This window comes from Poromitra crassiceps (genome assembly GCF_964638095.1).
Source record: "Poromitra crassiceps genome assembly, chromosome: 2".
NCBI lineage: Eukaryota > Metazoa > Chordata > Actinopteri > Beryciformes > Melamphaidae > Poromitra > Poromitra crassiceps.
In genome coordinates this window covers 35,499,073-35,514,471 of record NC_139624.1, presented here as the reverse complement: position 1 = coordinate 35,514,471, position 15,399 = coordinate 35,499,073, and the positions used below count along the sequence as shown (strand labels likewise).

The following is a 15,399-nucleotide window of genomic DNA, read 5'->3' as shown; positions in this document are numbered from 1 at the left end:
TGAATTCATTCCATAAAAAAAAACATACTTGACTTTAGGAGAGAGAAAAGAAATACAAAAATTTTGGAAGAACCGATTATATTTGTAATTAATGGTTAAAGTGCACAAGTAGACAGAAGTTTTGTTTCAGATTAAATCCGTTTAGAAACAAACAATATATTTACTCACAGTGTCATTACGACTGCAGGCAGTTCATGCAACAAGTCATACTGTAAGTGATATGGCATTTGGCTCGGTTGTTATGTGGATGTACATGTAACAGACAGGGGTGGAAAGAGTACCAAAAAAATCTACTCAAGTAAAAGTACTGTTACTTTCATTACATTTTACTTAAGTAGAAGTCAAATTACTGGTTTAAAAATCTACTTGAGTAAAAGTAAAAATTAGGTCATTTAAAATGTACTCAGAGTAAAAGTTACTTAGTTACTACTCGTCAATGTATTCTCGTTGCTTTCTGACTGACCGTTGTTCAACTTTTGGTGAAGAGTTGCGTTTGGTTTTGATGGCGGTTTGCTCTACTTGCGTGTCATCCAGAGAGGTCTTATGATCACAGTGCTTCCCACACACATCGTAGCCCCCCTTCCCTCGTTGTGATGATGTCATCTGGCGATTTCTAGTGACTTTTGAGCAGCCAATACTTACTTTCCTTGGGACTGTCTCCTTGGGCGAATGGTTAGCGTGTTTGACTTTAGAAGGCCCCACACCAAATACCCGGGTTCGATTCCCTCCTACAGCCATGTCCACTGCAAGGAGAGGTAGTGTGACTACTACTTTAACCCGGGTATATGACGGCACGCTGGCCCTTGGCCAATGGGATTGTCCGTTAAAAAATTGTTACTAGTGTTACTGTTTTTGGTGCACAGTTCACAGTAAACTCGGGGAAACTTTGGATGTATTTTACTCTGTACTCTGAGGCTATTTAAAATGTATCAAAGTACATTACTTCAAGCAAAATTTACTTAAGTGAAAGTAAAATTGCTGATTTTAAAAACTAAATACACAAAAAAGCTACTCAATTACAGTAACTAGAGTAAATGTAATTAGTTACTTTCCACCTCTGGTAACAGCAAGGATTTCTGCAAGGATATTGATCCAATGATCAATTTTCCTATACAAAAAAGGGCTTCTGAAAACCTTCCCCGGCAATTTGAAATTCTCCAAACCTTGAAAGTAAATTATTTGTTTTCCAGGTGAAACAAGTGTATCATACTAGTGGATTAGTGATTCCCCTGCTGCATAAACCTCATATTCACTGTGACTAGAGAAGACAATCATATCACTTGCTGAGAGTGCTTTGAGGAAAGCTCAGAATCGAATGGGGTGATGTGGTTGCAAAGTGTGCATGACAAGGCCCTTTTAAACAAGTCATTCTGGTATCATTCAGGGACAACATGTATAAACTCACTGGTGTTACTTTTCAACACCAACAACGTGCGATAAAACATGTTAATAGCAATGTGTTGCTATACAATGTAGCACATATTATCCAGGTTATGATAGACAGCATGTTGCGTTCAAATGTGCTAACTCAAACAAGGTGCAGATTAGTATCCAAATTAATCGAATCAGTAACCTGTATGGAAATGTACTCAGGGACTATGTGGGTCCAGGAACCGTGTATTTGTCAGTTTGAAGAAGAGCCAGGAACTCCTTTTTCCTCTTTATCTGGACAATCAGCTTGATGCTCAAAACAAGTAAAACCACCTGGAAACAGAAACACAAGAGTTAAAGTTTACAAGCCTACAAAAGTTACGACCCAAACCACATGCTGACCTGAGCCCTATACCACGAATGTTCTATAAGATCCAGGATCTGTCCCTTGATCTGGTCAGCTCGATTGTTAACTTGTACCACGAACCTCGGTTGCCACTCGTTTAGTGGAACCAGGTTTTTCTAATCAAGCTGAGAGCTCGTGCACATGAAAATGCCCGTGCACTGGAGCTCGTGCCCGCAAAAGAGGCGTGGTTTTTAACAACTGCCAATCACAATGCAATATGGACTGCTCCAACTTCTACAGCGCCAGACACGCCTATTTCCTCGGTCATTGAAACCGCAAATAAAAATCTGCGTTGGATATTATTAGTCTGTTCCTGAATGACTGTCTAAAGTTACCACTTTTATCCACACCAGTAATTTCTTTGAAGAGCGGTTTCTGCCTCCACGTAGGCTATCTACAGCAGCTCAATTCACCCTCTCAATAATGTCTTTTGTGGAAGCAATGTGTAATCCATCTCAGTCAAAAAACCGTATGTATAGACCATTTAGGCTCAATGAATAATAATGATCTCATGATGTGTTTAGTCGCACTGATTGAATAATTCCTATAGGCTAATCAATAAAAACAAATAATGATAATAAAATAAAAAAATGCTTCTGAACTGAATCAACACGGTAGCCTACGTGCGGGCATAGATTTCATTTATAAAAAATAGCCTATTTTGTGGTCACATATATAGGCTCAGCAGTCGCATATCTCCATATTTCATATAATGATGCTGGAAATATGAAGTTCAAGCACATCATACAGGCCAAAAGCAACACAGTTGCAGCTGCAAAATGCAGGAGTAGCCTAGATATGAATCATCTTAATATGGGATCGCCTGTGTGCAGGTGATCCCATATTAAATTGCTTAGATGTAGTATGGCTATTCTAGCATGTATGACCATTTCAATTCCAACCCAACGTCAGTCTCAGCTCCGTTGCGCACATGGCACCGTGCTTTGGAGACATTTATGTAACCTTTTTATGCCGGTTTATTGAAATTTCTCCACTCACTATTCAGCTGCAATCGATCGGCGGGGTCAAACAATGTATCTAGGCTACTTGAGAGCACAAAAATGAATATAAAAAAACATATTCCAAAGTGGTAAGTAGGGCTTAATTTAAATGTAGCCTGCAACAAGTGCAAGGCTTTATAGTAGCCCTTGATTAATTCAACAGGAGCCTTTTTTTTTCCTTTTTTCATTTTCTGAATGATCAAATGGATCCTGCCGGACGCAAAACACTCTCTCTCTCCTCAGAGCCCCCCTTACAATTCGTGCTCCTTCCTCGATGGGAAACTCGTCCAGAAAGGGGTTGGCCATTTTTCCAAACTGCTGATTCGATTGGTTCGTGGGCGGTGCCTTTTAAGGTCTAATCTTATCCTTGCAACTTAACCTGCTGCGGACCAGAGCCCTGTACTACGAAGCTAGTTTAACAGATCCGCGATAAGTCCCTTTGATCTGGTTTGACTGAACAGGATCAAAGCTATCTAGTTAACTGATACTACGACGCTGGTTTTCTACTAGGTAAGTGGACCTGGGATCTGCCTGTGCACGCGCACGTTTTTCGCTCGTGCACAGGCGCGCGTCCACGCGAAAGAGGTGCGCTAGCCAATCACATTATGAACAGCTGAGTTGATCCACGCCCACACCCATTTCCACACCCATTTCCTCGTTCAATGAAGCGCAGTGCATGATCAGAGTTTTAGCGGATATTTAATGTATCCGCGATTTAATGTCAGAATGAAAATCCGCGTTGGATCTGCTGAAGGGCTGTCTAAAGCAGCAGCTTGTATTCACATCAGTCATTTGATTTACTTTGATCAGCGATTTCTGTCTGATACAGCAGCAACAAATGTAAATGTGTAATCTCAGTCTATACATTTCCACAATCTGTAAGCCTATTTAGACCATAGATTTAGAAACGCATGCCCAATGAATAATGATCTCTATCACTCATGTGTGTGGTTGCACTGATCGAATAATTCATATATAAAATAGCCTAGTATAAAGCCTAATAGCCTACTATAAAAGATAAAACTGCTGAACTGAATTGAGACGATGCGGGCATAGTTATCATTGATAAAAACTAGCCTATTTTTGCTCATATATTGGCATACAGCCTACAGGACACAGTTCCAGCTGAAAGATGCAAGAATAGCCTGCATATTTAGTATTGGGGCTATCCCATTTATCCCATATCTATATTATATGTATAGGCTTTTCTGGCATGTAGGAGAATATCACCCTCACTCCATTTGAGGGTCCGTTCATGATATGCGCGCGGTGATTAATAGTGATAATATTTCTCCACGCATCGTTGAGCTGTTAAGACATAAAGTGGTAAGTAGGCTTAATTTAATTATGTAGCCTACAGAGCCACAAATGTTTTGCTTGTTCTATTCTCAGTTGACTGCAATCTATTTTTCATCTTATGAATGGTGAGTGACTCCAGAGAGCCGATTATATGGGTCTCTCATGGATTTTGATCTTATCCTCTGAAGCTAACCTGAGCCCTGTACTACGAAACTAGTTTAACAGATCCGCGATAAGTCCCTTTGATCTGGTTTGACTGAACAGGATCAAAGCTATCTAGTTAACTGATACTACGACGCTGGTTTTTTACTAGGTAAGTGGACCTGGGATCTGCCTGTGCACGCGCACGTTTTTCGCTCGTGCACAGGCGCGCGTCCACGCGAAAGAGGTGCGCCAGCCAATCACATTATGAACAGCTGAGTTTATCCACGCCCACACCCATTTCCACACCCATTTCCTCGTTCAATGAAGCGCAGTGCATGATCAGAGTTTTAGCGGATATTTAATGTATCCGCGATTTAATGTCAGAATGAAAATCCGCGTTGGATAGTCTGCTGAAGGGCTGTCTAAAGCAGCAGCTTGTATTCACATCAGTCATTTGATTTACTTTGATCAGCGATTGATACAGCTGCATTGATACAGGCAGCAGCAACAAATCTAAATGTGTAATCTCAGTCTATACATTTCCACAATCTGTAAGCCTATTTAGACCATAGATTTAGAAACGCATGCTCAATGAATAATGATCTCTATCACTCATGTGTGTGGTTGCACTGATCGAATAATTCATATATAAAATAGCCTAGTATAAAGCCTAATAGCCTACTATAAAAGAGAAAACTGCTGAACTGAATTGAGACGTATAGGCTTTTCTGGCATGTAGGAGAATATCACCCTCACTCCATTTGAGGGTCCATTCATGATATGCGCCGCGGTGATTAATAGTGATCATATTTCTCCACGCATCGTTGAGCTGTTAAGACATAAAGTGGTAAGTAGGCTTAATTTAATTATGTAGCCTACAGAGCCACAAATGTTTTTCTTGTTATATTCTCAGTTGACTGCAATCTATTTTTCATATGGCGATCTTATATGAACGGTGAGTGACTCCAGAGAGCCGATTATATGGGTCTGTCATGGATTTTGATCTTATCCTCTGAAGCTAACCTGGTCGCGACCAGGTTAGCTTTGCAGCGTCAGTTGCCATGGTGATTGAAAGTTAACTTGCTTTGTAGTACGGCTAAACCAGGTTTAAACTCAAACTTACTCGGATAAGGCATTAAACTAGCTTCGTAGTACAGGCTACTGGTCGCGACCAGGTTAGCTTTGCAGCGTCAGTTGCCATGGTGATTGAAAGTTAACTTGCTTTGTAGTAGGCTACGGCTAAACCAGGTTTAAACTCAAACTTACTCGGATAAGGCATTAAACTAGCTTCGTAGTACAGGCTACAGGTTAAGTGTGAAGCATAAGTTGCTATGGAAATATATGTCGGTAAGAAGTTAACTAGCTTCGTAGCACGGCCAAACCAGGGTTAAACCTGAAGTTACCTCGCTAAACCACTAATCGAGCTTCGTGGTACAGGGCTCTGGGATCAAATCCTGTCTTAACCCCTACTCTGTGTTCAATCTTATGCCACTGTTCAAATACAACAACAACAACAGCAGCAACAACAACAACATAATCAACAACAACAACATGGGAATCATCTGAGTGCATTTCTTTCTTGATGGGATTGGTGTCTTTAGAAGGAAGTATGCACTTTATTAAGCCCCTGGCCTATAGAGAACCAAAGTCCCTTCCCTCCGGTCAGACCCTATGTACACCAGCGTCGTAAAAATATATGAATGGTGGTGAACGCAAAGATACGTTATTTGTTTTGATCCCGTTTGAATTGTGCCACGGGGTACACATATGTTTGTCAATTTAAAAGATAACTTTGTAAGTCAAGAAAGTCACAGTTTGTGGTAAAACTGTGGCACTATAAGTTATAAATCAGATTCAGAAAGACTACGCACAACCAGTCGCATAAGTGACTTCTCTCCCACCAAATTAAATGTTACGTTTCAGTTTCAGGACAAACTGTGACTTTCTTGACATGCATAGATATCTTTTAAATTGACAAAATTTGGATGTGAACGTCACCTCATGGCACAAATCAAACGGGATAAAAAAAAAGTATTATGTCTTGCCGTTCACCACCATTCATATTTTTTTAAGACCTTGGTACGCATGGTCAGGCAGGTAGTGACATCCACTTTGGCTCTCTATAGGGAATTATGACATTACTAGGCTCATCAGTGGGACAGACAGACAGACAGACAGACAGACAGACAGACAGACAGACAGACAGACAGACAAACAAACAGACAGAGCCCTAGCTCCCTTTTTATATATACTGTAGATTCATTCAACTGGTATTATGGAAACGGGTATGATGAAACTGTCCAAGTTGCATCAACGTCACCAAGACACATTTCTGCACATTTCTTGTACTTGGTAGCCTACTTTGAGACTTAGAGGAAAACAGGAAACGAAACTAGGAACCAAAACTCATAATTGCAGTTTTAGGAAGCACACAAGCCGTTCCTGAGAAGTGTGTCATTCACGGTCAGACAAACATGTGTTGTGTTTAATGTGAGTTATGGTCAAGCACCATGGTTAGGAGGTGGCGAGAGAAAGCAAGGATCAGCACCTCTACCCCATTAACCCTCTCTCTCCTGCACTACTGTATATTCCCCTTGATTTAAGAGAGGCTGAGAACCTCTTCCACCATTCCCTTATAAATTGATCTTCAATTAATTTAAGGGTTCCACATGAGCACTAATGAAAATGCTCATTTTGATTCATATTATGTTTTATATGCTTCTGTTGTTGCTAATATTACATTTATGTTTTAATATGAAACAGTATATTTACATTTATGTAAGGCTGCGTACATGTTATCCCTTTTATATTCCATAAAATCTGATGTTAGGCATGTGATTGGCAAAGGACAAAAAAGCAGGCCAAATTAATCAGAACATTAATTGTTAATTTTAAGGGATAAGGACATAATTTACATTTGTTTGAACACATAATGCACATGATAACAGTATATATATACTACTGTGTGTGTGTGTGTGTGTGTGTGTGTGTGTGTGTACACACACACACACACACACACACACACACACATATATATATATATATATATATATATATATTATATATCCTGTTCTCATGTGCATATGTGTTCAAAAATATATAGTCAGTTTGAGCCATTCTCCATATTCTGGCATACCTACAATACAGTATATTGTAATGCAGATCAGAACAGCATATTTACTTTTGTGTTTTAGTAATAGCAGCAGAACATGAATCAAAATGGGCATTTTCATCTGTGCTCATTGGGAAGGACAACACTTGAGTGAGTAGTCTCCCAAACACAAAAATGTGTGAAACATAAAAACATGAAAAGACACATACCCAAAAGATTGCACTTCCGAATTTGAAACCGATCGCAACTGAGAAAGCACGTTTCACTGAGGCCATATAGAGCGGCAAGCAAGGCTGTAAATAAAAAAAGTGTTGTTAGTTATGTTTACAGTTGATAAACAACAAAAGTGTAGATTAAAAATAGCTAAAACCTTGATACAGTACAGGATTTTTATTTATTCTACCATCTGAATACTGTTTTTTGACCCTTAGGTTCCTGTTTATTGGCTGATTTTGCAATGTTGCACTTGGGGCGCGATACATGAATTTAAACATATTCTACTGATGCACTTAATGCAAGTCACTCTGAATAAGAGTGTTCCCTAATGTCTAACATTTAGGCAAACAGCATCCTCAGTGGAGAATTTGAGAAAAGATAGAGGAGACAGAGGGGAGGGATATCATGTAACCACACTAGAACTCAGTGAAGTGGTATTTGCAAATAATAGCAGATGGGTGGAGGTTACTACATCAGATGATTGAGATTGTGTCTGGAAGTTACAGCTACTTTTTCAAACACCTACTTGTGGTTGTTAAAGCTCTCCAGCACTCATTGTGTCATCCTATGTGTGGCAAACCTAACCCACCTTAATCTCTAAGGTGATCATAAATGCAGAACCCTTTCTCTCTAAAGACGTTCCCCACTGATTTAGACATGATGAGAGAAAATGTGTAGGAAAACAACAGTTTACACCAGTGGTTCTCAACGTGTTGTCCGGGGACCACCATGGGTATTTGAGCCTTCTAGCGGGTCCCCAGCAAATTGATGAATTGTTCAACTTCACTATTATTTCAGTTAGTAGAAGTACATAATGTAGGGGAGTGACTGTTTCTCTGTTATTTCTCTTTCAAAATCATATGTGACAATAAGAATATTCCCATATTTTGGTCAGAGAGACAGTATCTCATCAAATGGGGGTCCATGGCTCTAATGTGTCGTCTGTAGTGATATGAAAAAGGTGAAGAATCACTGGTTTATACTGTACCACCAGTTTGCTTGTTTATTCTTTGAAACAATCTTGAGATGCTTTACCTCCTGATAAATGAGCTGCTCCTTTCGAGCCTCAACGGTGTAATTGCCCTGCAGTCTAACCTGTTGAAGAGTTCAATCTGTCATTACATAAGAGGCCCACAAGTTCAACAAGCACTGGTGAAAGAAATGTTCTACATTAATAATATGAGGAAGAGAGGAATATCATCATGATCTTCAACATCATCACCATCGACTTGAAAAATTCCAACTTCCCCTTTAGCCTGTCTCTTAATAATGATGAGGCATCTCAACTGGTTATATTTTACTTCTACTCTAAGTCTAATGCGTGGAAAATACTCACACATCTTCTTTCTGGGTATTCACAGAGACAGGAGGCGGGGATGGTGGAGCCCCAGTCTTTGTAGCCATCTACAAGACCACAGCACTTATACTGTGGTATAAGTGCCACACACACACACACACACACACATACGCACGCACGCACACGCGCACGCGCACACACACACACACACACGCACACAAATACACACATACGCACGCACGCGCCCGCGCACGCACGCACACACACACACACACACACACACACACACACACACACACACACACACACACAATACAACACAAAAACAAGTAAACATGTCATCCCACACAAATGATGCAGGTCCCCTTGGGGCAGTCACTAGCAATATCATCCTTCCAGATTCTATCAAAATCAGACGAACGGTGTAGCAGTGATGGCTTTTCAAAATGAAGACTTTTTTACTTTAATTGTAGCGCCCCCATCAGCCCAATCTGGGTATTTTTTTTAATGCCAGAAAAAAGTGATCACTCACATTTGAGTTAGAAATGTTGATCTTTATTTGTACTCTGACTTAGGCCAGTCAGTGTAATTTGTACGGATAGCTGAATTTGTATAGCAGGTTTTATTTCAGGAGTCAGAGTAAAGGGCCAATCAGTGTATTTATTTAAATGCCAGAACACAGTGGGAAGAGGCATTATTCCTCCAAGCCTGGTCAAAATGGGACCAGAAGTGTCCTGAGACATTCGTGTTTGATAGACATGGCCCATTTCATTGCGTGTGGGAGAGAAAAACAATTACAATTCAATGCAAGGTGGCAGTTAAATTCTCTCTCCAGCGCATTAGAAAATGGTATGGTAAGAGTATCTAGAGTAGAGCTGAAGTCGTATAGGAATAACAGCTGCTTACATATGCTTGCATATGCTCCAGCAGGGTACTGTTGGCCGGGCCATTTTCACGTAATGGCAGCTGTAGTGCTGACTCCCTGAGTGCTGACTCCCTGTCCACCACTTCTGCCTGAGGACAGAGACATTACAGTGAGCAGTGCATTTGTATTGGACATTACAGACACCCGGGCTGAAGTCATGCTTTAAGATGTGTATAAAATACTCTACTTTGACCAAGGAACAAGAAGAAAAACACATTTTTGTGTGGATGGGATCTTTAAAACACATTTCTTTTGTTATCTGTGCTGTGTTTGTTTTCTGGTTAATGCTGGTGTTTGTTTTTATGGGTGTAGATGTGAAGATGAACATTTGATCAGTGCGTAAAAGCAACCGAGCAACCAAGAGCTGTAGACCTACCTCGTAAATTGGCTGGTATGTTAGTGCTGTCTTAACAATCATTGTTTGGCTGGCTGCCCCCATCCCAACTGCAAACTACACACACACGCACGCACGCACGCACGCACGTACGCACGCACGCACGCACGCACGCACGCAAGCACGCACGCACGCACACGCACACACACACACACACACACACACACACACACACACACACACACACACACACACACACACACACTGATGTCATCAGTAATGTCACTTGAACAATAGACCCTTGTCATGGGGGCCATTTTGTGTCCAAAAGACAGGGTAAATACAGGTGCAAGCAAGATACTAGGGTTTCCAATTTCCGTGATTGAAAGTTGGAGACCCTCAGTGTTTTGCTTGCACCTGTGTTTACCCTGAATTTTGGACATGAAATGGCCCCTGTGAAAAGGGTATATTGTGATGTCATCAGCCATAATGTTATGATATCACAATGTCAAGATGGCATAATGTTATGATGTCATAAAGTCATGATGTCATAATGGTATGATGTCATGATGTCATAATGTTATGGTCATAATGCCCAACACACTTCAGTCCCTTCCGTTTGAGATGCTGCATGCACACACATAGTCAGTCGGTGATGTACTTTGAGAGACCTGAAGGAATGGATGCTCGAGCAGAGCATGAGGACAGGCAGGTACACAATGCCACTGATGCAGGAGACCTGGACAAACTGAGGATCCTGCTGCAGGAAGACCGCTTCAGAAGGTGTATCAATGAGCAGCGGTTGAGGTGGGTTGGGACTGGGAGCACCCCTCTGGGGCGTGCAGCCAGGGAGGGCTCACACTGCCTGTGTGGTCTACCTGATCACCCAGGGAGCCCAGGTAGACATAGCTGATGGCATAGACAACACACCTCTCTACTGGGCCGTGCTCAACAGTCACCTGGACTGTGTCCGCATGCTCCTGGAACTCATCAGGTTCCGTGCTGCTGTTGACCTGGACAGTGTTCACACCCTCGAAAGGTATCCTCTCTACATCAGCGCTCAACGCAACCACCTGGACTGCTTCCACCTGCTGCTCCAGGCCGCTACCGTTCTGACTCCTGATGTGGCTTCTCGCCTGCTGGAGGTGGTGCTGTATAACAGGTGCCAGGGGGCCTTCGTCCAGCTGCTCCTGGACCATGGCGCTGACGCGGCCCTGGTGACCAGGAAGCAGGCACAGCTGGAGGAGTGGGCGGATCCCGTGACACTCAGGGTCTTTCTGGAGGCCAAGAGATGTCCATGCAGTCTGGCCCACGTGTGTCGGATTCGGATCCGCCAAGCGCTGGGCACACGTCGCCTGAACCGAGTCCACTCCCTACCACTAACACTAGTGATGAAGGACTTTGTGCTCCACCAAAACTGACTTGAAGGACTCTCCATTTATTTATTTTCATTTCCTAGATTTAGTTCTTCAGTGACTGTTTCAAGCAAATCCAGGACCAGAGATTAAATACCATCAGCATACACCACCTGTAGCCCAGTAATCCTACTGCTATAATTGGAGAGCTGCGTGTCTGTGTGTGCTTCGGTTCATCATCTCTAGAGTCCACACCCTAGAATTGAGCATGCATAGCGCGTGGAAATTCTAGAGAAGAAAATCTCAATATGATGTGAGGTTCAGTTAGCTTTGCACAGAGACAGCCGGTAGAAATACTTTTTACTTTTATACTTGATTATATTTCAGATTCTGTACTTTTTTCTTTTACTTGAGTGAACAAGTTGAATCAGTACTTCTGCTTTTACGTCTTTTTTTTTTAAGTAACCACTTCTACTTAAGTAAAGTATCTATGTACTTTTGCAATCTCTGACACGCACGCATGCACACACAACACATGCCAGATCTTACCAGAATCAAGTAGCATCTTTTCTCCTTACAGGCTCCACACACACCGACCACAGAGAGCAGTAGACAGCCGAATCCCAGGATGTACAGGCACAGCAGTGCAGACACTCCATACGTGTCCAACTGAGAGAGAACAACACTGGTGTTAAAAGGAATAGCCTACACCAGCCATTCCCAACCTGTGGGCTGGGGCCCACTGGTGGACCGCAAAGTTATTGCAAGTTGTATTCTTTGAGAGGAAAGAATAATATGTATAGTAAGATAATGCATTTCTCCATTGTTGAATGATACCATTATTTAATTTGTAATCAATTATTCATTAATTAGCCTAGACAACCTCACACTTTTAGTTTCTGATTTCTGTATGGTGCTGATGGACAGCTCCTTCTATCGCTAATATGAAAAGTGCTCTGAGAACGCATTATTTGCCCTCCGTACTGTTTATGGTCGGATGTGGGCCATGGACATTTTTGAGATTTTCAAGTGGGCCATGAGTCGGAAAAGGTTAGGAAGCGCCGCTGGCTTACACTGAGTGTTCAACACAGACATAGAGCAGGGTTGTTGTGGAGATAAAATGGCTGCCACTGAGACTGCAATAATGAACAACAGTAGATACTTTATTGATCCCCATAGGGAGATCCTCTTTTCTCCTCCCACTCCACAGGGAGGTCAGAGGTCAGCTACAGAACAGCACCCATGGGGCTTGTAGGGAGTCAAATGTCTTGCTCAGGGACACTTCTGTGGGCAGACGCTTGTCAACATCGGGGATCGAACCCCGGGTCTCCAGTGGAAGGATGGTATCTCTAATCACAAGGTTCTCCAGTGGAAGGACGGTATCTCTATTCACAAGGTTCTCCAGTGGAAGGACGGTATCTCTAATCACAAGGTTCTCCAGTGGAAGGATGGTATCTCTAATCACAAGGTTCTCCAGTGGAAGGATGGTATCTCTAATCACAAGGTTCTCCAGTGGAAGGATGGTATCTCTAATCACAAGGTTCTCCAGTGGAAGGATGGTATCTCTAATCACAAGGTTCTCCAGTGGAAGGATGGTATCTCTAATCACAAGGTCGTCCCGCTAACTTGACACTGCCAGATGGTTTGTTACACAAAACCATCTGGGAACTCATCCTTGGAAAACCGTTTTGAAAAGGGCAGGCACATTCAAAACATAGCTGGCAGGTGATTGGATGAACCACCTGTCTATCACCGTCTATATCACAGGCTCGCTTCTCGCTGTCATCACACCTAAATCTCACAAACCCAGCTACATCACAAGGTTAGCGTCCCGCTGCTCATCGACCCAACTCTGCCCCAGCTGTGTGGTGGAGGCCATACTGAAGCAAATCACCCCCTGAATACCCGAGCTGTGCTGAATAGCCTGTCCCACTGTCCAGCCACTGTTTCTTTCTTTGAAGATACTGCTATAGCCCATGTATACGCTTCATTTCAATCTACATTTCTCTGACAAATGTTTGTGTAAGTAAAGCTCCAGTCTGCCAAAGCTACAGAAAGTCTGTCATCCAGTCTTACTTTGGTGCCCCCTACGAGGTATCTATGAGAAGATAGTGTCACCGCCAGCAAGAAGAAGCACAGGGCCTGTAAAGAAAAGCACACCCAATTAGTTTAGTTTGCAAGCTATACTTGAAGTTAAGACAGTACTTGTGAAAAGTTAATTTCCACAACACTACATCAATTTAACAAAAAGAAAAAAGTCACTAGCTCAAGTTTGCCGTTCAATTCATTCTGAAAAGACATTTTTGTCAACCAAGGACTTAAGTTTCCTTCGAAAAATGCCACCATCATCAGAGTATCCCATTTTGGAACCTAGCCTCTCTGTCTCTCTTTCTCTCTCTCTTTTACACATATTTTATCTTGCACATAAATGAGCAAACCTACGTATGCATCTCTGTTTCATGTTCCTCGGACACCGTCAACCTGACAGAATTCATATTTGGCACGGGTACCGGCAGGGGTCAAGAACAGACAGTGACAGGGCCGGATTTTTGAATTAGGTTAGTGCTGACTAAATGGGCAAAAACAGCTAATTAGTGGACAAAATGAGACACAGATTCAGCACCATGGAGAGCTCCATTCGTTAGCTACTGACGGAGCACCTGGGCGAAGTTGGAATCAGATAGGGAAGTGGACTATGAAACCCTCTGGGGAGACAGAAGAGAGGCTGCATGCCAAGATGTGAGCGAGGCTAAAGGCCAGTGATTGTGTGCTCCAACAGGTATCAGAACTAGTATGTAGTAAGTGTGTGTGTGTGTGTGTGTGTGTGTGTGTGTGTGTGTGTGTGTGTGTGTGTGTGTGTGTGTGTGTATGTACGTACATACAGTATGTATGTATGTATGTATGTATGTAGGCTATGTATGTATGCATGTATGTATGTATAATAGCCTATATATATAGACACATACATCATACATACATACATACATAGCCTACACACACACACACACACACACACACACACACACACACACACACACACACACACACACACACACACACACACACACACACATGTACTACTTACTACACACGCACTCCCCCCCCCCCCCAGCCCAGTCCACAATCCAATCCACACCTTGGTGTCATGAAATAAAATATATTGGGCGTCATAAATGGTGTGTAGGCCTACAAATAATTTGTCCTTATTTTACTGAAAGACATGACTGCATTCAGTGCAGTGCAACAAAAAAAAATCTCCTAAGCAACAGCCTACAGCAGGAAACCGTGATTTCATTCAGACACCCATCATAGAGCATGACAGTCCTGTTTGGAATTAAATTATTGGGTAGGCAATATGGTGAGTTTTGACGAAACAAATAACGAAAAAAACACACGAACTAAAACAAATGAAATAGCTACAGAGAGTGCAATAAAACCACAGAAAATAACCTACCATATTCACAGCATTTAAAAAGATAAACGGCTTTTTGAGGCTCGTTTTATCCGCCACCACGATCACCGTGGTCGGCTGCATGATGATGCTCTTCTAGGCGCTAAAACGCAGTTTTCCACATAGGCTATAGATTATTATGGCTACATCCCTGATGGTCTGTTTACAGTATTATTGTCCGCACCGTACAGTACGTCACCGGGGTGCATCCCGCATTGGATGTGGCGCTTGTGCTGCCTTCAAGTGCTGTTGGAAATATTGAAATCTTGTTAGGTTGAGCGCACATGAACGATCAAGTAAAGTCATATGTTCAGGGAAAGTGGGCGGTCACATCGATAATTGACGGTAAAAACAATTGATGAAACATCAACTTTTGGCTTATAGATTAAAAACATCAATTATTAAAGCCTATTAAATAGGGAAAAATTGGTTTGTGTTTAAATGTAATATCCATTCATACCACTAGGAGGGGTAATGGTAAAGGCCCC

General features: G+C 42.1%; 1 protein-coding gene across 1 annotated transcript; it reads right to left on the bottom strand.

Annotated features, from left to right (window-relative positions):
- Positions 1-19: 19 nt before the first annotated feature.
- LOC310799381 (tetraspanin-8-like) lies at positions 20-14,995 on the bottom strand (the record flags this gene model as incomplete). The annotated part of the gene is made up of 9 exons (XM_083661969.1): positions 20-1,704; positions 7,543-7,626; positions 8,585-8,644; positions 8,886-8,975; positions 9,753-9,860; positions 10,148-10,222; positions 12,010-12,129; positions 13,537-13,602; positions 14,915-14,995. 9 exons carry the CDS (start codon positions 14,993-14,995, stop codon positions 1,597-1,599), a joined length of 792 nt encoding a protein of 263 aa, XP_083518095.1. The 3' UTR covers positions 20-1,596.
- Positions 14,996-15,399: the final 404 nt, after the last annotated feature.